The 21,534-nt window shown below is 39.9% G+C and overlaps 1 protein-coding gene across 1 annotated transcript in view; it reads left to right on the top strand.

Annotated features, from left to right (window-relative positions):
• Positions 1-2,236: 2,236 nt before the first annotated feature.
• The window catches only part of LOC124612853 (ATP-dependent Clp protease proteolytic subunit), a 63,795-nt gene continuing 44,497 nt past the window's right edge, over positions 2,237-21,534 (top strand). Inside the window, exons 1-3 of the mRNA XM_047141281.1 lie at positions 2,237-2,381; positions 2,584-2,757; positions 15,679-15,770. Coding sequence (XP_046997237.1) covers positions 2,346-2,381; positions 2,584-2,757; positions 15,679-15,770 — 302 coding nt within the window. The 5' untranslated portion in view covers positions 2,237-2,345. The remainder of the gene's footprint in view (positions 2,382-2,583; positions 2,758-15,678; positions 15,771-21,534) is intronic.

Below are 21,534 nucleotides of genomic sequence, written 5' to 3' on the forward strand. Positions count from 1 at the left end.
AGATTCAGAGGAGCACTGCCAGAAGAATTTCAGATCAAGACTGGTGTTAAACAGGGAGATGGATTGTGACCATTGTTGTTCAGTTTAGCACTGGACGAAGTGATCAAACAGTGGAGAGCAATAAACGAGGAAATGGGAATGCCAGAGACCCATTTTGGGGAGGAAAAGGGCAACATGGCTCAAGTGGACTGCCTAGCCTTTGCAGATGACATAGCAATAGTAAGTGAGACAGAAGAAGACGCAAAGACACAAGTCGACAACTTAACTAAGGTAACCACAAAGGTGGGACTGAGGATCGCCTATAACAAGACAAAGACATTAAATACCACTGCAGACTGGAAAACACCGGAAGGCACTGTGCAAATGGTGGACAAATTTAAATTTGGAAATTTGTGGTCAAGTCTTATGGGACCAAACTGCTGAGGTCATCGGTCCCTAGGCTTACGCACTACTTAATCTAACTTAGACTACCTTACGCTAAGGACAACACACACACCATGATCGAGGGAGGACTCGAACCTCCGACGGGGGAGGCGCGCGGACTGTGACAAGACGCCTAGCCGCGCGGCTGCACCGCACGGTGCAAATTTAAATACCTGGGAGAATTTATAACAGGAAGGAACAGGAGCAAGGAAGGCATAACAGAAAGGATAAAGAAGATGAGGTCAGCCTTCTGTATGACGAGAGAGAGAGATACAATAAAAAGAACATATCCGCAGAGGCAAAGATAAGCCATTACAAAATGGCTCTGAGCACTACGCGACTTAACTTCTGAGGTCATCAGTCGCCTAGAACTTAGAACTAATTAAACCTAACTAACCTAAGGACATCACACACATCCATGCCCGAGGCAGGATTCGAACCTGCGACCGTAGCGGTCGCTCGGTTCCAGTCTGTAGTACCTAGAACCGAAGCCATTACAAGGCAACGGTGAGGAATGTATTATTATATGCTGCTGGGACGATGACACTAAGAAGAAATGGGGCAGAACAACTAGAGAAAGAAGAGATAAAAATACTAGGTCCCAAAAGAGGTGGAGAGAGATGGATGCGAAGACCTAGGGAAGAACTCTACCAGAACATAAGAACAATATCTGGGGTTTTCTCGACATGTAATTAGGATGAGTATGGACAGAGTGACGAAAAGAGTGTGGGAGACAACAGGGAGGACAAGGGGAAAGACAGGAACCAAGTGGGTTGTTGAACTTCGGAAGGACTGTTTGGAATTGGGGATCAAGATCGAAGGAAAGGAAAATCGAAGGAACAAATATCCACCGACCAATATGCCGAAGATCAACGACAGAGAAGAATACAGGAAAAGGTTAGAGTGCCACCTGTGGAGTCGACATAAGAAAAGGTCACTGAAGATCTTGGAAGAAGAGCAGGAGAGAAGAAGAGAAAGAATGAAGAGGTTTTGGGAGAAGAAGAGGAAAATGCAGTCCACGAAGGGGTTATCTGAGGTCCTACAGAGGCCGTAACGCAAGTAGAAGAAGTATGCCTACCGCCTTTGCGCTTAACCAAGAAGAGCACCAGTAGCAGTTCTTCATTTAATCTTTGAACGTTGGTAGCACAAGTAAAAAGCCATTAAAAATACTGGCAGGATGCAACCAGGGATTGGTAATACAAATAAAAAGCCATTAAAAATAATGGCAGGATGCAACCAGGGTCTACATAAGAGTGGGAGGGAAAAGGATCCTGGAAAGGGGGGATGGGGAGGTGCGTAGTTAAACCGACAGTATTCTGTTTAATAATTTTTGTCTACAACCCACTTGGTTTTGTCTGCTGTCAAAACAAGGTACACAGACCAAATTCGGTGTGTGTATAGAAGACAAAATGCACATTAAACATCTAGTTTGATGATCGAGTTAATCAGTAAATTTGCAATGCAGGTGAATTTATTTTGAAATCATGTGACAACGGACGGTTTCTTTTCGGAGCTATTTTTCTAGATTCGTGTGATTCTCAGTAAAAACGTAGGCATGTTGTTCTAATCATAGCTATAATTTATGCTTTGTAGAGAAATCTCGTCTGGTGGAATAAAGCATTGATTGAGATCGCTGCGTTTCCGCAGTACAAGCAACGATAAAACGTTTCGTATGTAGAGCAAATGAATATATAAATATCGGCAGTAAGTATTTGGCAATGATAATGTAAATTGAAAAATATGCTTGTATAACGTATCAACATTGTAATGGCGTACGAACCAAACGGATGGGCAACTGATACAGAAGAATATTTATTGTAAACAAAGAATGCGTTTCGTAATCTCTGGATCACTGCTTCTTTCGAGAAGCCGAACATCTTTGCTTCAATGTGTCTTCATGCCGATTTATGTGGTTGTAAACAATGCTGACAGCCGGGAAATGTCTTGCTCGAATTCTGGTAATTAAAAGCCATAACGAACGTTTCGAGTCACAGTTGAGTTTTTTTAGTCATACATACACAATAGTCTTCACATGTCGTACTGATTTGTTAGTAGTATACTTGGTAACTTGCTTCTGTTATAGTGGTTAAAATATAAATGTGACGCTGCCAGGGTGTTCATAACGTGCTCTTCGCATCAGATGAAATTAACATTTTCCAGGTTCCTAGCCAGCCACTTTGGAGGACTTTGCTACTTGACCACAAGCTTCACACCAGTCTTAAACAAGCATTGCCGATGGTTCCCATAGTAATCGAACAAACAGGCCGAGGAGAAAGAGCGTACGATATATACTCAAGACTCTTGAAGGAAAGAATAATTTGTGTGATGGGGCCAGTAAGTAAAGCGTTGCTTTGCGTAATATGTCAACTATAACTGCCACTATGTAGCACACAAAATTGCCTTCTTTGTACACGATTTTCATGAGGTGTCAACTCACAATCAATCATGATTTGTTACTGCCCTATAAAATATTATATTTGGTTTATGTTTACATAAAGCATGCTTCATTTACATTTACCACTACTTTTGGTTTTATTAAATGCGAGTTGCTTGGAAAACAAGTTATTTGGAAATTAAAGCTTCGCTCTCAATGCCCCCACTGAACGTTGTACTGATTTTTCTTAAATGTGGTATCAGTTGTACATGGAAGCACTGTACAATACGCTGCACCTGCAGACATCAAGAAACTTCAACCTTGTGCAATAAGTTCATCAGCTGTAAAATTCTTTTAGTTTTGCAGTGTATTTAAGGACAAGCATTGGTACACAGGAAATTTGTTTGTTCAAATCTTCATCTAAGATTATCAAGAGTGAAAGCAGCCTACACTATCTTAATAGCCTCACAAACACTAAGTTACAGAAATCATGGTACCAAACACTCCGTTACACAAGATGTGAAGCAGATATTGATATTTCTCAGTGGCTAACATTTGTTACTCAGTCTGCAGAGCTAAACATTAGCTATACACACAAATGTGGTTGCCCTTTGTGTTTCGTGGCTGCTGTCGGCATCATAGTGTTTGGTGGCAATAGGTACAGTATTACAGTACGTTGGTAGATATGGTATGGCAATTTAGAACAAGAGATTATTGTGAGCCAAGTTAAAGATATTTCCTTGGCAGTAGGCCATAACTTACATATGTGGTTTGGATGGTTTCTGAAATTATTTTGACAGAAACAGGAATGATCACAACATTTCATAGAAATGCATTTAATATGATGTTTGTGACCCAGAAAGCTCATTCCACACTTAAATTTCAACTGGTTTTGTATTTCATGTTGTGAACTATCTGCATTAATTACCACCAGAGCAATGTCAACTTAGCTCTGTGGTGCATGCTCATCTGGGGATATAAGGCAAGGTTACCTGCTGGTGCACATCTTGTTTGACGACCAGTGTGTATTGCTTCAGTTTTTCTGATTTCTCTGCAAATAACAAGAATTGAATTCAGTTACTAGATGCTAAGAAAACCTTTGCATTGAGCAATCAGCCTATTTTTATTTTTAATCATCAAGGCTCTTCTGTAAGGCAGTAAACTTTATTCATTATTAGCTTGTTTTTGCCCTCATTATTATTATTTTTATTCATTCGTTGGTGAGAGCTTTCCTATCTCTGTTTGGTACTGATGCACTTAACCAGTGAACCTGTGAGAATGCAATGTTGGATGTTTTGCCATGCAGAATACACACATTTACCTCGGTGTTTTGTGTTCAGGGCAATAAGAAAATTCTAATCAGATGACAGTGAGAAGAATGTGTAGTGTGGACTTTGCCACAGATACAGATAGATACGAATTTGTGACTGTGACAGTGGTATACCATTACCTCTGATGTTGATTATAGTGTTACAATTGCAAATGGAAAGCTATCATTGATGGCTTTGCTCAACTCCTGTTCAAATGACTTATCTCGGTGGATGAATTAGGGTTTCATCTAGCTTTTATTTACACTTGTATGGAAAATCTGGATAGTTAAGGGTGTGTTCCACTTGTAACATTCGATGTCAAATACAGTTTGTAAACTTTGTGGCAACCTTGATCCAGTACCTTGTGTGAACAGGAATAGTGCCCTGCTTCATGAGCACAAAGCAACAGCACACAAAAAAGTCACTGGAAAGATTCAAGGGAACCATCAGTAACAGGGATTTGGAGCTGTTTCAACATTTATAGACCAAACAAGAGGGAAACCTTACGAAAGCAATGAAAGGCTCGTTAGTATTCATTATATTTACATATCTCAAGCTGAAAAATGTTTGAAGGTGCAGAACTGTATATTATGCATGTCTGCAGTTCACTTTCTGTGTTAATGAGCATAATTTTCAGTTTCTTCTCTTCTGAATCTGCCAATGAATTGATTACTACATAGCAAGGAATAATCAGTTAACTGAGTTTCTTGTTGCTCCCAACCCCACCAACATACTTCTGCATCCTCGCAGCTGTCATGAAATTGTATTTCTGTGTGGCACAAGACTGCATGTAGACACAGGTGATTTTGAGGTGCAAAGTGCTTAATATCTTACTGTTTTGTGACATTTGGAGTGAGGTTGACTAGCACTTATTTTTTATTCCTTTGAAATAAGCTTCCAGAGCAAACTATCATGGTAAGTATTTTATTCATTTGTATTTTGGGGAAATTATAATCACAGTGTGAAATTATATACTTTAATATTTCATTGTCATATGTTTCAAGAGTGGAAACTGATATCACTAGCTTTGAACTCCTACATTGAAATTATATAACACTGGCATTAATAGCCCCCAACCACACTGGAAAACTTTAAAAAATGAGAAATTCTATATTAAATCTAATTCAATGCCATAAAAGTTGATAGCCTAAAAGCATCTAGAGATAATGCTGTATAAAAACAAAATGTGCATATGACTTCCCTCTGAATGCCCGTATAAATTGAGCATGATAAGCATTTCATTTTCTAGTTACCTCTAGCACATCTAGGAATTGGGACATTACAGAAGCATCCGATTCCAGCCATCTGCTTTGACCCATGACGTCATCAATATGGCAGAAACGGCTAGTTCCGGTGTATATAATATGGCGACAGTGGCATCACTACATATATACACCAAGAAAAACAAACAAAAATATAAATGACAGAATAATGTCTCACTGAAAAAAAAGGGGGTTTAGAGTAGGGAAAAGCTAAATGTACAACAATAGAAAAAAGATCACACCACTCTAGAACAAATAATATAAAAAAAATTTAAATTACAACAGTCCACTACACCAGCAAAACCACAGGAATCGGACATTTCCCTTGACCTATATAGCTCAAAAACACACACACACACACACACACACACACACACACACACACACACACACTATAATGATGACAACCAAAACTCAAATTAACCTAGTACCACGTGTTAAACTCAGCATGTCCACATCCGCCACCAGAGGGCACCATGAAATACAACATGACATCTACAAACACAACCAACTCAAAAACACTGTGCCATAGTGACATCACACACTGCAACACCATTAAGCCACAGGTCAAAGCAGACAGGTTGAACCAGACACTTCCATTGACTTAGAATTGGCAACATCATTTCAGTTATTTGGCAACTTTGTGGTTGTCCATTTACTTGCTCGTGTGGTCCTGAATTATTCTGCTAAATACTGATGGCATTTGGTTTTCACTTTGATTAATTGTGCTACATACTTCTCATGTAAGATGAGACCCTGAGAAAGAAAATTTGATTTTAAGACCCCAGGAATGCTGTACTTCACATACGTAACAATTGTTCTTATATTTATGATATTTCGTTATGAGGCTCAGCAACCAATATTGCAATGAGAGCTCGTTAGCTCAGGGGTTCTGCTGTTGTGATTTAAGGGCTGTGTGTGTTTTCACATCCAGTCACTATGCTGACCAGTGCACGAAAGGCTCATAGTTTTAGTTTTAGTCAAGATAGCTTCAAATTGCTAGAAGAAATTCTTTAACTAAATCTGAAAAAAAGAGACCTTTACTCAATAAGTATTCTCATAAATTCGACCCAGTAAGCTGTGTTAATAGTCACATATATCTGCTTTGTAAGTAACAAGCTGCTTCACTATACAAAACTGCTGAATCTCTTTGAATTGACTGTAAACGATATAAATTTTTAGTTTTTGTTCATGACATAGCAACCGTAGGTCAGGGGAATAGTTATGAAGTGAAAAAATTGATTAATATAGTTCATCTGTGCAAACTCTATGTAAAAGCAATTGGGCATCCCTTTAGACATTTGCTAACACCAGAGTTACCAAGTTCCTTTCACTCAAGTTAGTGTCAAATATGGGCAGTTTTGTCAGATTACATCTAATTTAAACTCTTACTACCTCCTTCAATCAGCATTAAGTTCTCCAGGAGTCCGTATGTGGACCTCAAATTGTGCAGTATGGCTGCATTGCTATAGAGCAAGTGTGGCAAGATATTAATACAGTTTATTGCACACATTTACTGTAAGGAATCAAGCAACAACAGTAAAACACATTACACCACGGTTAGTCTCCATGGCTTAATGAAAACTTAAGAATTTCTGACCAAAACAAATGTGAAGAATCACCTTTAAAAGGAAAAGAAATGAGATATAAAACATTAACGAAAACATTAAACAATATACTGAGGTATTTAATTAAATCACAAACTATAAAGTTAATTTTGAGCTGTATTCATGTCTTGCGTATTAATGTAATACAACAGTCATCATATTAAAACAGATTGTCTGTTGATATTGCTGTCAAGTGTGAAATGCAGATTGTAGACATTTTTGTGGAGCACCACTCGATGACAGTAAAGCATTTTATACTCTCCAAAGCAATGAGTGGTAGCTGGCACTTTCAACAAAGGACAAGAGACCACAGCAGCTGCTGCTGGATACCAGCAAGTGGGTCGTGGAGAGCTGTGGTGCATGTGACATTCAGAGGCACAGAGTCTGCCAAGACATGTTGCAAAAAATGTTATTGGATGGAACTGTTATTACCAGTGTGCAGAAATTGAAACACATTGTAGCTGCACTACCATTACAATCATGACTTTAAAAAAAACTTCAAGCAACAAGTAATCCTGACTGCCAGATGTTGCTTTCACTTGACATGTGGTCTACCACTTGACTATGAGCATAGACATAGAATACCTTGAAAAGAAGACAAGACTTCCTTCAGAAACTGACACAGCCTACAATGTTGCCAGTGTGTGCCAATAGCCAGATTTAAGAGGATTAACAGCATGGCCATGTTATTTATCCCATGTCATCATTGGCGCAAACGTAGATTCTGCAACCTGCCACCAGCCATGTCAGAGAGTGTACATACATATGATGCCACTGAACTCAAGCTAGTAGTGAATTCAAAACATCATCATGAGTTTACATATTTGTATACTGAAATAAATGTAAGATATCTCTGAATATTCTTATTATAAAATCAAACAATGGAAAAAATCTGGAATGGAATAGCAATTGCCCAGAGTTGACAGTGAGTGTCTCTCTCTCTCTCTCTCTCTCTCTCTCTCTCTATATATATATATATATATATATATATATATATATATATATATATATATATATATATATATATAATGGAAGGAAACATTCCACGTGGGAAAAATTATATATAAAAACAAAGATGAGGTGACTTACCGAACAAAAGCGCTGGCAGGTCGATAGACACACACACAAAATTCAAGCTTTCGCAACAGACTGTTGCCTCATCAGGAAAGAGGGAAGGAGAGGGGAAGACGAAAGGAAGTGGGTTTTAAGGGAGAGGGTAAGGAGTCATTCCAATCCCGGGAGCGGAAAGACTTACCTTAGGGGGAAAAAAGGACAGGTATACACTCGCGCACACACACACACATATCCATCCGCACATATACAGACACAAGCAGACATTTGTAAAGGCAAAGAGTTTCGGCAGAGATGTCAGTCGAGGCAGAAGTACAGAGGCAAAGATGATGTTGAAAGACAGGTGAGATATGAGCGGCGGCAACTTGAAATTTGCGGAGGTTGTGGCGTGGCGGATAACGAGAAGAGAGCATATACTGTAGGGCAAGTTCCCATCTCCGGAGTTCTGACAGGTTGGTGTTAGTGGGAAGTATCCAGATAACCTGGACGGTGTAACACTGTGCCAAGATGTGCTGGCCGTGCACCAAGGCATGTTTAGCCACAGGGTGATCCTCATTACCAACAAACACTGTCTGCCTGTGTCCATTCATGCGAATGGACAGTTTGTTGCTGGTCATTCCCACATAGAATGCATCACAGTGTAGGCAGGTCAGTTGGTAAATCACGTGGCTGCTTTCACATGTGGCTCTGCGTTTGTTCGTGTACACCTTCCGGGTTACAGGACTGGAGTAGGTGGTGGTAGGAGGGTGCATGGGACGGGTTTTACACCGGGGGCGGTTACAAGGGTAGGAGCCAGAGGGTAGGGAAGATGGTTTGGGGATATCATAGGTATGAAGTAAGAGGTTACGAAGGTTAGGTGGATGGCGGAAAGACACTCTTGGTGGATTGGGGAGGATTTCATGAATGATGGATCTCATTTCAGGGTAGTATTTGAGGAAGTCGTATCCCTGCTGGAGAGCCACATTCAGAGTCTGATCCAGTCCTGGAAAGTATTCTTTCACAAGTGGGGCGCTTGTGTGGTTCTTCTGTGGGAGGTTCTGGGCTTCAGGGGATGAGGAAGTGGCTGTGGTTATTTGCTTCTGTACCAGGTCGGGAGGGTAGTTGCGGCATGCGAAAGCTGTTTTCAGATTGTTGGTGTAATGGTTCAGGGATTCCGGACTGGAGCAGATTCGTTTGCCACGAAGACCTAGGCTGTAGGGAAGGGACCGTTTGATGTGGAATGGGTGGCAGCTGTCATAATGGAGGTACTGTTGCTTGTTGGTGGGTTTGATGTGGACGGACGTGTGAAGCTGGCCATTGGACAGATGGAGGTAAACGCCAAGGAAAGTGGCATGGGATTTGGAGTAGGACCAGGTGAATCTGATGGAACCAAAGGAGTTGAGGTTGGAGAGGAAATTCTGGAGTTCTTCTTCACTGTGAGTCCAGATCATGAAGATGTCATCAATAAATCTGTACCAAACTTTGGGTTGGCAGGCCTGGGTAACCAAGAAGGCTTCCTCCAAGCGACCCATGAATAGTTTGGCGTACGAGGGGGCCATCCTGGTACCCATGGCTGTTCCCTTTAATTGTTGGTAGGGTGGCAGGTGATCGGCGTGAAAGGAAATGCTCCATCGCAGCGAGGCCCTGGACGTGCGGAATATTTGTGTATAAGGAAGTGGCATCAATGGTTACAAGGATGGTTTCCGGGGGTAACAGATCGGGTAAGGATTCCAGGCGTTCGAGAAAGTGGTTGGTGTCTTTGATGAAGGATGGGAGACTGCATGTAATGAGTTGAAGGTGTTGATCTACGTAGGCAGAGATACGTTCTGTGGGGTCTTGGTAACCAGCTACAATGGGGCGGCCGGGATGATTGGGTTTGTGAATTTTAGGAAGAAGGTAGAAGGTAGGGGTGTCGGTGGAGTCAGGAGGTCGATGGAGTCAGGTGATAGGTTTTGTAGGGGGCCTAAGGTTCTGAGGATTCCTTGAAGCTCCGCCTGGACATCAGGAATGGGATTACCTTGGCAAACTTTGTATGTGGTGTTGTCTGAAAGCCGACACAGTCCCTCAGCCACATACTCCCGACGATCAAGTACCACGGTCGTAGAACCCTTGTCCGCCAGAAGAATGACGATGGATTGGTCAGCCTTCAGATCATGGATAGCCTGGGCTTCAGCAGTGGTGATGTTGGGAGTAGGATTAAGGTTTTTTTTAAGAAGGATTGAGAGGCAAGGCTGGAAGTGAGAAATTCCTGGAAGGTTTGGAGAGGGTGATTTTGAGGAAGAGGAGGTGGGTCCCGCTGTGACGGAGGACGGAACTGTTCCAGGCAGGGTTCAATTTGGATAGTGTCTTGGGGATTTGGATCATTAGGAGTAGTATTAGGATCATTTTTCTTCGTGGCAATATATCTATGATGTAACTTACCAAACGAAAGCGTTGGCATGTTGATACACACACACACACACACACACACACACACACACACACACAAAATTCAAGCTTTCACAACCAACACTTGCTTCATTAGGAAAGAGGGAAGGAGAGGGAAAGACGAAAGGATGTGGGTTTTAAGGGAGAGGGTAAGGAGTCATTCCAATCCCGGGAGCGAAAAGACTTGCCTTAGGGGCAAAAAGGATGGGTATACACTCGCGCACACGCACCCACATATCCATCCGCACATATACAGACACAAGCAGTATATATATGTGTGTGTTTTGTCTTGTATATGTCTGATGAAGGACTTAGCCCGATAGCTAAATAATATCTAGCAGTCTATTTTTAGTTGGCCTCTGTGCCGTTTAGCACATTTTTGGAGACTATTCTTTTAGTGCTTTAGGGGTTTCCCCCTTTGCCATAGATATCTATTGGACCTTGAGTGGGATTTGATATAGGAAAAGGAGTAGTGGGATAGATTGTAAGAATATAATAATACAGGGTGGCAATTATTGAACTATATGGAAAAAAAGTTAATTAGTTACAAACTACGATGTGCACACACTTTATTCAATATGTAAACATCATTACAGATATTCAGACTTAGGTTATGACATGTTTGATATGCCTACCATCATTGGCGATGATGTGGTGCAAACGAATAGCGAAATTCTGCTTAATGCGGTGAAGTGTCAGAACATCGATGCTGTCAGTACCTCCTGAATGGCTGTTTTCTGATCTGATGGTTTTGAGGTTATTACTTTATGTCTTGTCTTTAATACAGCCCCACAAAAAGTAATCACATGGGTCCAGATCCGGAGAATATGGCGGCCAGTCGAGGCCCATGCCAGTCACCTCGTTGTACCCCAGAGCCAGAATGGGGTCTCCAAAGTCCAAGTTAGCAAACACTGTCCTGCTTCAATGGGGTTGAGATTCATATTGTGAGAACCATATCTTGTTGAAATCAGAGTCATTTTGGATAATGGGAATGAAATCATTGTCCAAAACCATCACGTACTGTTCGGTAGTCACAGTGTCATCAAGGAATATCACACTGATTAATCTGTGACTGGACACGGCACACCACAGAGTCACCAGTTGTGGGTGAAGAGACTTCTCGATTGTGAAATGCAGTTTCTCAGTCCCACAAATGCACCAGTTTTGGTTATTGATGAAAGTGGGCTTCTTTGCTAAACCAAACCATAATGCGCATACTAATTCCCATCATGCCCTGCACCAATCATGCAGTTTCTCAGTCCCACAAACGCACCAGTTTTGGTTATTGATGAAAGTGGGCTTCTTTGCTAAACCAAACCATAATGCGCATACTAATTCCCATCATGCCCTGCACCAATCATGCAGTTTGAAGGATCTAACGCAAACCGTTCAGTAGTTATATGATTTTATTTCATATAGTTCAATAATTGTCGCCCTGTATATGTTGTTGTTGTTGTTGTTGTTGTTGTTGTTGTTGTGGTCTTCAGTCCTGAGACTGGTTTAATGCAGCTCTCCATGCTACTCTATCCTGTGCAAGCTTCTTCATCTCCCAGTACCTACTGCAACCTACATCCTTCTGAATCTGCATAGTGTATTCATCTCTTGGTGTCCCTCTTCGATTTTTACCCTCCACGCTGCCCTCCAATGCTAAATTTGTGATCCCTTGATGCACTGTATAAGCAGAAGTTAATTAATGTAAATTAGTAAAACTTTTAAACCCTTTTGGTGTGGCCACAATGGTAAATGCAGCTACTAGAATATCATAAAATTTGGCATTGTCTTAAAACAAGTATACAGTAGTGGCAAGGAAAGTTATAAAGTATTTATAAAAGATCTTGGCCCCTCTCATCATTGCTGTCAGCTAATAAAGCTAAAGACATGATTGCTAAAATCTACAAAACTGCAGAAACAGAAAATACATATATTCTCTAGGGCATTGACAAATCAATCATGATGAATTGTATAGGATAACCGGGTAGATGCTAAGTTCTCTAAGTCTGCCCATTTTTGAGGAGGCTTTCCAAAAATATCCACTTCAGCAGATGGGCAACTTCGGGTATTAGAAAATTCTCCTGCGCTCTTGCTGACCATGGAAGTACCTCAAAATCACACAGATCGTTCTTAGAGACATGTGCTATGTGGACGAGCAGTGTGCTATTGAAATGATATCGTGGTACTGTCGCATGAGAGGTGACACCTGAGAACACAAAACATCTGTGATGTACCATTGTGCCATTAGAGTTCCCTCAATTACTACCAGCTGTGACAAGAAGTTACGCCTGATGCCGCCCCACAATGTAATACCGGGAGTAACACTGGTACGGCTCTCCAAAACATTGGAAGAATGAGCCTTCTATCCAGATCACTACCATGGTCGTGGGTAGTGCAAAACTGTGATTCATTGCTGAACACAATGTGATTAGATTCATCAGCAGCAGTCCATGCTGCCCAGTCACTGCACCACTCTAAACATAGACATCAATGTTGTGTAAGAATGCAGAGTCTTTGTTGTGGTGTTAATGACGGCCTACACATGGGACGATAATTCCCCAGCCCAGTTGCTGTTTGTTTATGCTTTTGTGTGTGTGTGTGTGTGTGTGTGTGTGTGTGTGTGTGTGTGTGTGTTTATTTCTAGAGTAGCAACATATTTTTAAAATAGTAAATTCTATCCAAAATGTTATTCTTAAAAATGCATGAATGGATACTTAACATTGTATATGTTGCTTACTTGAAAAGTGAGTGCACATAGCATAGATTAGCATTGACTTACCAGTGTTTACTTGGTGGGTAAGTTAATGAAACATCACTGTGAAACCTCCCAAAAATACAAATTTAAAAGGTCTTAATTGTTTCAGTTTATGATACTAAGATTTGCTTTACCAATTTTTACAGTAATAAAATATAACAACCTCAGAAATTAATATATGACTCGGCACAGTATAAAATTAAATTTGTCACCTTACTACAGCATATAAACAATATTAAGGAGTGTGCTTAACATTTCTGCCATCACACTGTCATATAAAATGGTGGTAAGGGATCCAAATTAACATTGTTTACTTGCTTAAATGATTACTCGCATTTACCTGTTCAGCAACAACTTTGAAGCACATTCATGTCAAGGAACATATTCAGGATCTTTATTTGAATTGTAGTCAGCCACATCAACCTAATTTGTACAAATCACCTTTGAAAAGCATTCCTTGGCATTAACACTGCACGTGTTATGACTACTGGCAGCCACGTTTTTTCACTTACCACTATATACATGAACACATCCTGACAAACTAGTCATTAGTGAGAATCTGAAATTATGGCTAGAGCAGCCATTTCTCAGTTTATCAAGGAACTATCAACTAATATGAATAAAGCACATCACTTGTACCGCATTTTACATGAAACAACTCTGTTTCTCAACAACTGTCCCTTACCATTAGTTATGGCTGTGGTCTACATATGGGCTATGCTTGCTTCTGCTGTTTGGGTGGGTGGGGAGGGGGGGGGGGGGGGGTGTTTGAATGCTAACTTTAAGATGAGGGTGATGTACAGACCAGTTCAGATTCTCACAGGAAGCAGTTTAGTAGGCCGGTGGACTGCACCATCACACAAGCAAAGTAGCTGTGTTTACTGTAGCTAGAGGAAAAGTCTTGGAAGGAACTGGAACGGAACAGACTACAAGTAACCAAATATTTTCCAGAAAAGTATTGTTAGGTTTTGTCATAAGAACAGTAAGGGAGTTTCACAACAGATAATGGTCATTGAGCCATAGTCTTCTACAGCAATTGTTCTCACAGGCTGCTATGCTGTGGTTTGACTCACAGCATGCCTTTACAACTTCAATTCTGGCAGTAGATTTCTTAATTTCTGTAGTTGACATTAGTTCTTCTGCAATTGGAGCTGGACTGTTGCTCTGTGGAAGAAACAGTAAAAAGTGAAGCTGTTGGTTTGGTCCCCACAGTACTTTACTAGGCATGATCCTATTGGGGTCAGTATGCATTTACCACTCTCCAACCTTTCAGATAAATTACCCAGTTAGTTGTAAAGGTATTTACAGTTCAAAGTGGCCTTTGAACACTGGTTTAACTTTGTGTTTTTCACAGTAACACATCGTTACCAGAGGTGAAATAAGTCACAAGTGAACTGAATCTCAAGCCTTTGAATTTGCAGTATGGCATTTACCCACTAAACCAAAAAGGCATACCCTCATTGTCATGAAGTGATCCAGCCAGAGCCTATAAGTTGTTTCCATATGAAACATTCACTCTCCTCCAGAGTGTGCACTATTGTGAAATTTCGTAACGGATTAAAACTGCTGTGCTGATCTCTGAATTTAACACAGATCCTTGCCTTTCTTGGACAATGGTGTTACTGGCATGGACTATAAAGTCGTATCTCACAGCTCCAATTCTGATTGTACCACCCTCCACATTTTAAGTTTTCAGCTCATATCGTGAAAGAAATGGGTTCACATTAGACCTTCAGTGTGGCACAGAGCTGTAATCATTATAATCTGATAGGAAGTTTCACCAACAGCACACACATCACTAAAAATGGAAGATTTGTAACAGAATTAAGGGGTTGGAAAAATCAAGGTTAGCAATATTGTCATTTAAAGTGAAGCATAAAGTACAGATCTATAGCCGTGATAAAATCCGTAAATATAGTCATTTTCCTGTAGCAGCTCTCTCTTCATTGAAAATTTTATTTTTGATCAATTTTGATGGTGGTGCATAGTGTACGTTTCCATTGTAATTTGAAAGCATGCCACATGTTTCAAGCACTAGCATTCTAACACATATAATGAACAACATAATGAACTAAAATGATGCAGGCCCATCAGCAAGAATAATTCATAAATAATCCATCACAGTTTGAAAGAATGATATTCGCAGCCACAACATTATCGGAATAGTCTCATTACTTATCTCTAAGTCATTGAGGTGTTTGGAAGGTGGCGACATGTGTCTATTAAAATATTTATTTATTTGTGCAATAAAATTTTTATGTAGGTACCATAGCAAATTTTAATTCTAAAGTCACATTGTTTCTTTTAGTCATCTCCTAGTCTGTAGCACAATTTTTACTGAAAACAAATAAATACGTAGTTAAAGCCACAGTTGTTTATTGTCATTGTTAAATTTAAATATATCTGTATTCCATTAGTTGTATCGTGCAAACAATTTATGCAATGTGGAACTAAGTAACTAAATATCTTTTTTCCGCAGGTAACGGATGACCTTTCTTCACTCGTTGTTGCACAGTTGCTTTTCTTACAGTCTGAAAGCAGTAAAAAGCCAATTCACATGTATATCAATAGGTGAGCATTTGAAAATATTTCTGATTGACCCATTTTATTTGTACAAATAGTTAAATTCAAATGCTGTGATTTATCTGTGGCTATATGCACTTCATTATTTAGTTTCTGATAGCTTATAATACATTGCATTTTGAAAAGTCATGTTTGTTCCATGTGAATGTGAACATTTTTAATTAATTACATTTGAGAATTTCATAAAAATTATAATCATGGTGAAGAGGGTTGCCACTCAACATGAAACAAAATCGTAATAGATGTGTTAAGGAATCTAACCATAATAGTGTATTAGTCAGAGTTCAGTGTTCACCATTTTTTTTCTTTCTTTCTCCCCCCCCCCCTTTTTTTAAAAAAATACACATGTAATGGAGAAAAATTAAAGATATAATTAATCTTGAAAACAAAAAGGGCACTGCAAATCCTCATGAAATTGTGATGCATGAATGAGATTTGCAAGAGCTTAACGTTTTAGGTGCAGCGTCACAGACAAAGTTGCACAGGCCATTTTTCTTCTGTGAGAAGACTGTGGTGGGTACCTCTTACGTCAGTTTGTTGCAGTTACAGTTGATTCTGAGAATTTCATTTTCCAACAAGATGGAGCATCTCTCATTTTAGCATTGATGTTCACTGCTACCTAAATGACAAACTTCTGCATGGCTGGATTGGGCATAGTGATGATGATGATGTAGCTCCATACCCTTGGCCTCCCAGGTCACATGACCTAACAAACTGTGATTTTCCTTTGGTAATACGTTAAGGACCTTGGTTATGTACCCCCACTGTGAAGAGTGCTGGAACTGCTCAGAGAATGCATCAGTGCTGCTGAGATGACCATTGATATTATGTTGCTATATAAGGTACAGAACAAACTGTTTGGCTTGGAGAATGTCGTGTGACCAAACGGGCACTCATAGAATATTTATAGAGTGCAAAATGCAAACTTTCTGAGTTTATGGTTTTATTCTTACATTAGTCACATTTGTACATGTAACACTTTGGGAAATACATAATTCTGAAAATGAATGATCATTTATAGTAACTTTTATACTATTCTGATCTACATAATAATCCAACTACAAAGATGATGAAAGTTCATAGCGTGTTCTTTGAACAAAAGCCACAATTTTTGTATGTGCCATCTTAAAAGATGTAATCTCTATGTGTAAAAAGATGCAACTAATGTGCAGATGAACTGCTTTCCAGAAACCACACCACATTTTATGAGCATCAGCTCATCTCTACATGAGTTAGCACATTATGCAAATGACACCGTGAGCCTGCAATTTGAATGCTGTGTCCATTGGACCCACATACACTACTGTTTTTATTTATATTATAAAAATTGCTTGGTGTTAATTATTTCACTCAAAATATATTACCATGATTTTTACATTAGTAGCATGATATATTGCAACATTAATGTGCATTATTTCTGCTAAATAGTATGTATAATCTTCCCTAAAATACAGCCAACAAATACTTATAATTCAATTAACTGTATAAAAGCTACTTTTGATTAGTTTTAATAATAGTTTAACTTCATATGTGGGTCCATGTCCAATCTAGTTGTGGCATAGTCAGTTTAAGACTGTATAACAGTCCAACATCAGATGGCTAAGAATCTTGTTAGAATTAAAAGGGGTTTTGTATATCTGCTTGACAACTACTATTACTCCATAGCTGAATTTCTGAATGTGAAGTAGTCTGGTTATGACACACACACACACACACACACACACACACACACACACACACACACACAGAGAGAGAGAGAGAGAGAGAGAGAGAGAGAGAGAGAGAGAGAGAGAGAGGGGCGGGGGGTTAATAATGAAGTGTAAATCACTGCAGGTATAGGGCATTTGGGGGTTGACGGGGGTACTGTAAGAAATCGCGTAAATGGGCATAATGTTGTCATATGTTTTGCTGACATAGGATATTATAATTATGGAACATACTCGTTCCAAAATTGTGACCTATGAAACATGCAGTTAATTAACTAACTGGCTCTGACCATAATAGAACCTATTCAGGAAACTCAGATGGTTAAATACTACTTAAAAAATCTTCAGAGTAATTCCACCAAATTTCTTTGTATCATTCACATGGCATCCAAATTGGCAAATGAACTGAGTGGCTTAGTGGAAGATGCATACCACAAGATGAAAACCTGTATTCCTGAATCAGCTACAGAGGTTTTAGTAGGAAAAATAAACAAACATACTAGAAAAGAAAGTCCCGAGTGGAACAAATGGCTGAAGGGCTAGGTTGAATAGAAGCAGCTATCAAACGAAGAGAGACTAAACTCAAGACAGAGAAAAATATGAAGAAAGAAGAAGAAAAGTCAACAATGAGGAGAAAAAGGCAAATAATAAATGCTAGGAAGATATTCATATGGAAGTAAATAGTTGTATTGAGAATACAAGAATGAATAAAGCTTGGAAAATTATCAAAAGGCTTAATGCTCAGAATAAGGATACTGCAGGACTAAATCTAATTAATATCCAGAAACAGAAAAAAAGTCTTAATCTTTTGACTGAGAATAGAGCAGAATTACAGGACAAAAACACTATGATGAGCATCGAAGGTAGCCCCCTCCTGTTGAAGTTTTGTGGTTATCAGTTGGGTCTTCAGTTTTCTTTAACCTCCCATCATTTATTTATCTGTGCCTCTGATAGTTGTAGGGTGTCATACGTATGATGTGGACAGTGTCTGTGCGCTTTTGTTGTCTTAATGAATCCTTGACTTCAAATGTTAAGTTGGATAAGTGCTGAAGGATAAAGTAGTACTTTAGTAACTTCTCACTTTCCACAGCGGTGTAAAAATCCGTACTGAGGCTCCTGGGCTGTATCTCATCGATGGGTGCTTGGCATTGTAGGTTCTCTTTCTGTCCCTTGGACCTCCAGGGTCCAGTAGCAGGCTAGTTGCCTTTCTTCTTCAGTCCTTGTGATGATTTGTTTCACATATTCATCCTGAATATTATGGCTGAAACAGAACAGTGTAGCCAATGTCATTTTGGCCTAATGACCATGGAGCAGAAAGAACTGTCTGAAGCCTGCAGTGTCTGGCTTCACAGTGTTGTATGCAAATGTCACAATGGGCAGCATTGTATTCCAATCTCTTTGTTGAGAATCAACATTCATTAACAACATGTCTGCCAATGTCTTATTAAATTCTATGAATTAAATTACCTCTGATCCTAGTCTTGACTGGAAAGATTTTTCTGACGTCATCATAAGGGGTGCTCCGTGCTTCAGAATGATGTGTTCTTTAAGGAATTTTGCAATTTTCGGAGCTTCAGCAATCGGAACAGCTTTGGTTGTAGCTTAGCAGTTGAGGTAGTTAACGCTGACTATTATCCATGAATTCCATTTGCTAACCTTCTGAGCTTCCCTCCAAGGTCAATTCCAATATAGTGAAATGGCGGTGCTGGGGCAGGATTGATGTCAGATGCGCTGGAAGTAATTGTGGTTATGGACTTCCATTGTTTCCATTCCTTAAAGTGGCTCACATAGTATGTAATGGATTGGCAGAGACCTTGCCAGTGATACCTGGTCTCTCATTCTGTCTAGAGTCATCAGGAATCCCAGGTGAACAGATGTTGGAGCATCATCGAAATATTTCGGGATAGCTGGCCTTAGATGGGCTAGGATGACGAAAAACCATTTCTGCCCCACTGAATCATAATTCCTCTTATACAATGCTCCATTTATTAATAGGAATTCTCCTTTGGTCGTTTACTCTTCCTTCAAGGCTTCTTAGGTTTTCAGCAGTGCCAGGTCTTCCCTCTGGTCATCAACAATTTCCCTCTGCTCATCAACAATGTGATGTAATCAACGATGACTGAGATTTTGTCTATTCTGCTGTCTTCCACAGAAGGATTACTTAAAAGGCAGTCAGCATCATTGTGTTTGCATCCATTTTTGAATACCACCGTGACGTTGTACTCCTGAAGCCTCAGTGCCTATCTCCCCAGTTGGCTCAATGGATCCTTCAGGCTAATCAGCCAGCATAGAGAATGGTGATACGTCACAACAATGAATGATTTTCCAAGTAAATACACTTGTAACGTATTCCTATTTGCTTGTGGAGTTGTTCATCTAGGGCTTGGTGAGAACTATGAAGGCGTAAGTCCCCACCATTTTAGCACCTTCCTGAATTTGCAATAGAACCACACTTATCCGATAACTGCTAGTGTCAATGTGAAGTTGTGTCTCAGCATTCTCATTTTAGCGGTAGGTCTGGGGTCTGGAGATCATGCTTGTGATGCCAGTGAGAAGTGTCTTCTGAGAACAACGTTATGGCTACATACTGTTAAAAACAACAGATTCAAAGGGCAGTGTTCAGTCATGGATGTTTATTATTGTAATAGATGTCCCTGTTGTCATCTGGATGTCTGGATGTATTTCCAACTTTTGACTGTCAACACAACTGCTTTCACATCATAACATAGTCTTCTTAACTCAAAATGATAAGCATCCAACATTACAGAAAAGAAAGCTCCTGAATAGACTAGTGGCCAGACAATTTGGGCTTTGATATCAGTGAGATTTCCTGACATCTTGATGACTGTCTTCCATGGAGGAGTTTAATCTGTGGCAGCCTCGCTTCCATAGTGATTATCTCATTTAGTTTTCCTGAAAAATTTGGCAGGTAGGTGAGTGGTTGTTACCTCAGTACAGTGATGGGTAATGGCTATGACATATGTTAAGGACTGACCTCATGCAGGGTGAGGCAATGGATTCCGTCGTACAAGTCAACTATAATCATCTTCAGATGCCTGAATAGGACTGTTATGGTAGTTGATGTCTTGTGGCATAATATTCGTAGAACACTCGTCTTCTGCCTCTCTACAGAAGCGTACAATGTGTCCAGGGTGTCCATAGTGAAAACATACCAATGTGTTGTCCTCTGTTCTCCAGAGCATTGCACTTATATCTACTTCAAAATACGTACTCTGCAGGCCACCGTATCATACTAGACGGGGGATATCTTGTGTCATTTCTAGGCATTTCCTTTCCTGTTCCATTCACAAATAGAGAGAGCAAAATGCTATGTATATACCTCCAAACAATCCCATGATTTCTCTTGACTTTGTGGTCCATATGTGAAATTTTCATTGGCAGCAGGAGAATCCTCCTTGAGTCAACTGCAGGTGCCGGTTCTCTAAATTGTCTTGATAGTCACAAAAAGAATGTTATCTTCCCTCCAAGGGATTCCCATTTGAGTTCACAAATCATCTCTGTAATACTTGCATGTTGATCAACCCTATTGCATTTTTATCGAACTTACTGGTAACAGATGTAGCAGCTCACCTCTGAATTGCTTCAATGTTTTACTTTAGTCTGACCTGGTGGAAATCCCAAACACTCAAGCAGTACTCAAGAATGGGTCACCCTAGTGTTCTGTATGTGACCTCCTTTACAGAATATGGACCAAACTTTTCTAAAATTCTTCCAATAAGCCAATGTCGATCATTTACTTTTCCTCCTACTCTCCTTATGTACGTGTTCCATTTCATATCGCTTAGTGGAGGAATTGGTTGTACCTGCATTTGTCAGGTGCTAGGGTGCCGTTTCATGGTTGTATGAGTCCAATTTGGCAGTGTCCATTCATCATTGTGCATTTGGCTAGTGGTGGATATTAGTGCCAAGAATCAATACATCTCTTCTTCAACTTTCTCTATTAATTCCTGATGTGTGGGATCAACATTCATGGCTGGTATCTCTTGTGTACTTGGTCCGAGATTTCAGGCTGCCATACACTGTTA

Source organism: Schistocerca americana, chromosome 4, assembly GCF_021461395.2.
Source record: "Schistocerca americana isolate TAMUIC-IGC-003095 chromosome 4, iqSchAmer2.1, whole genome shotgun sequence".
NCBI lineage: Eukaryota > Metazoa > Arthropoda > Insecta > Orthoptera > Acrididae > Schistocerca > Schistocerca americana.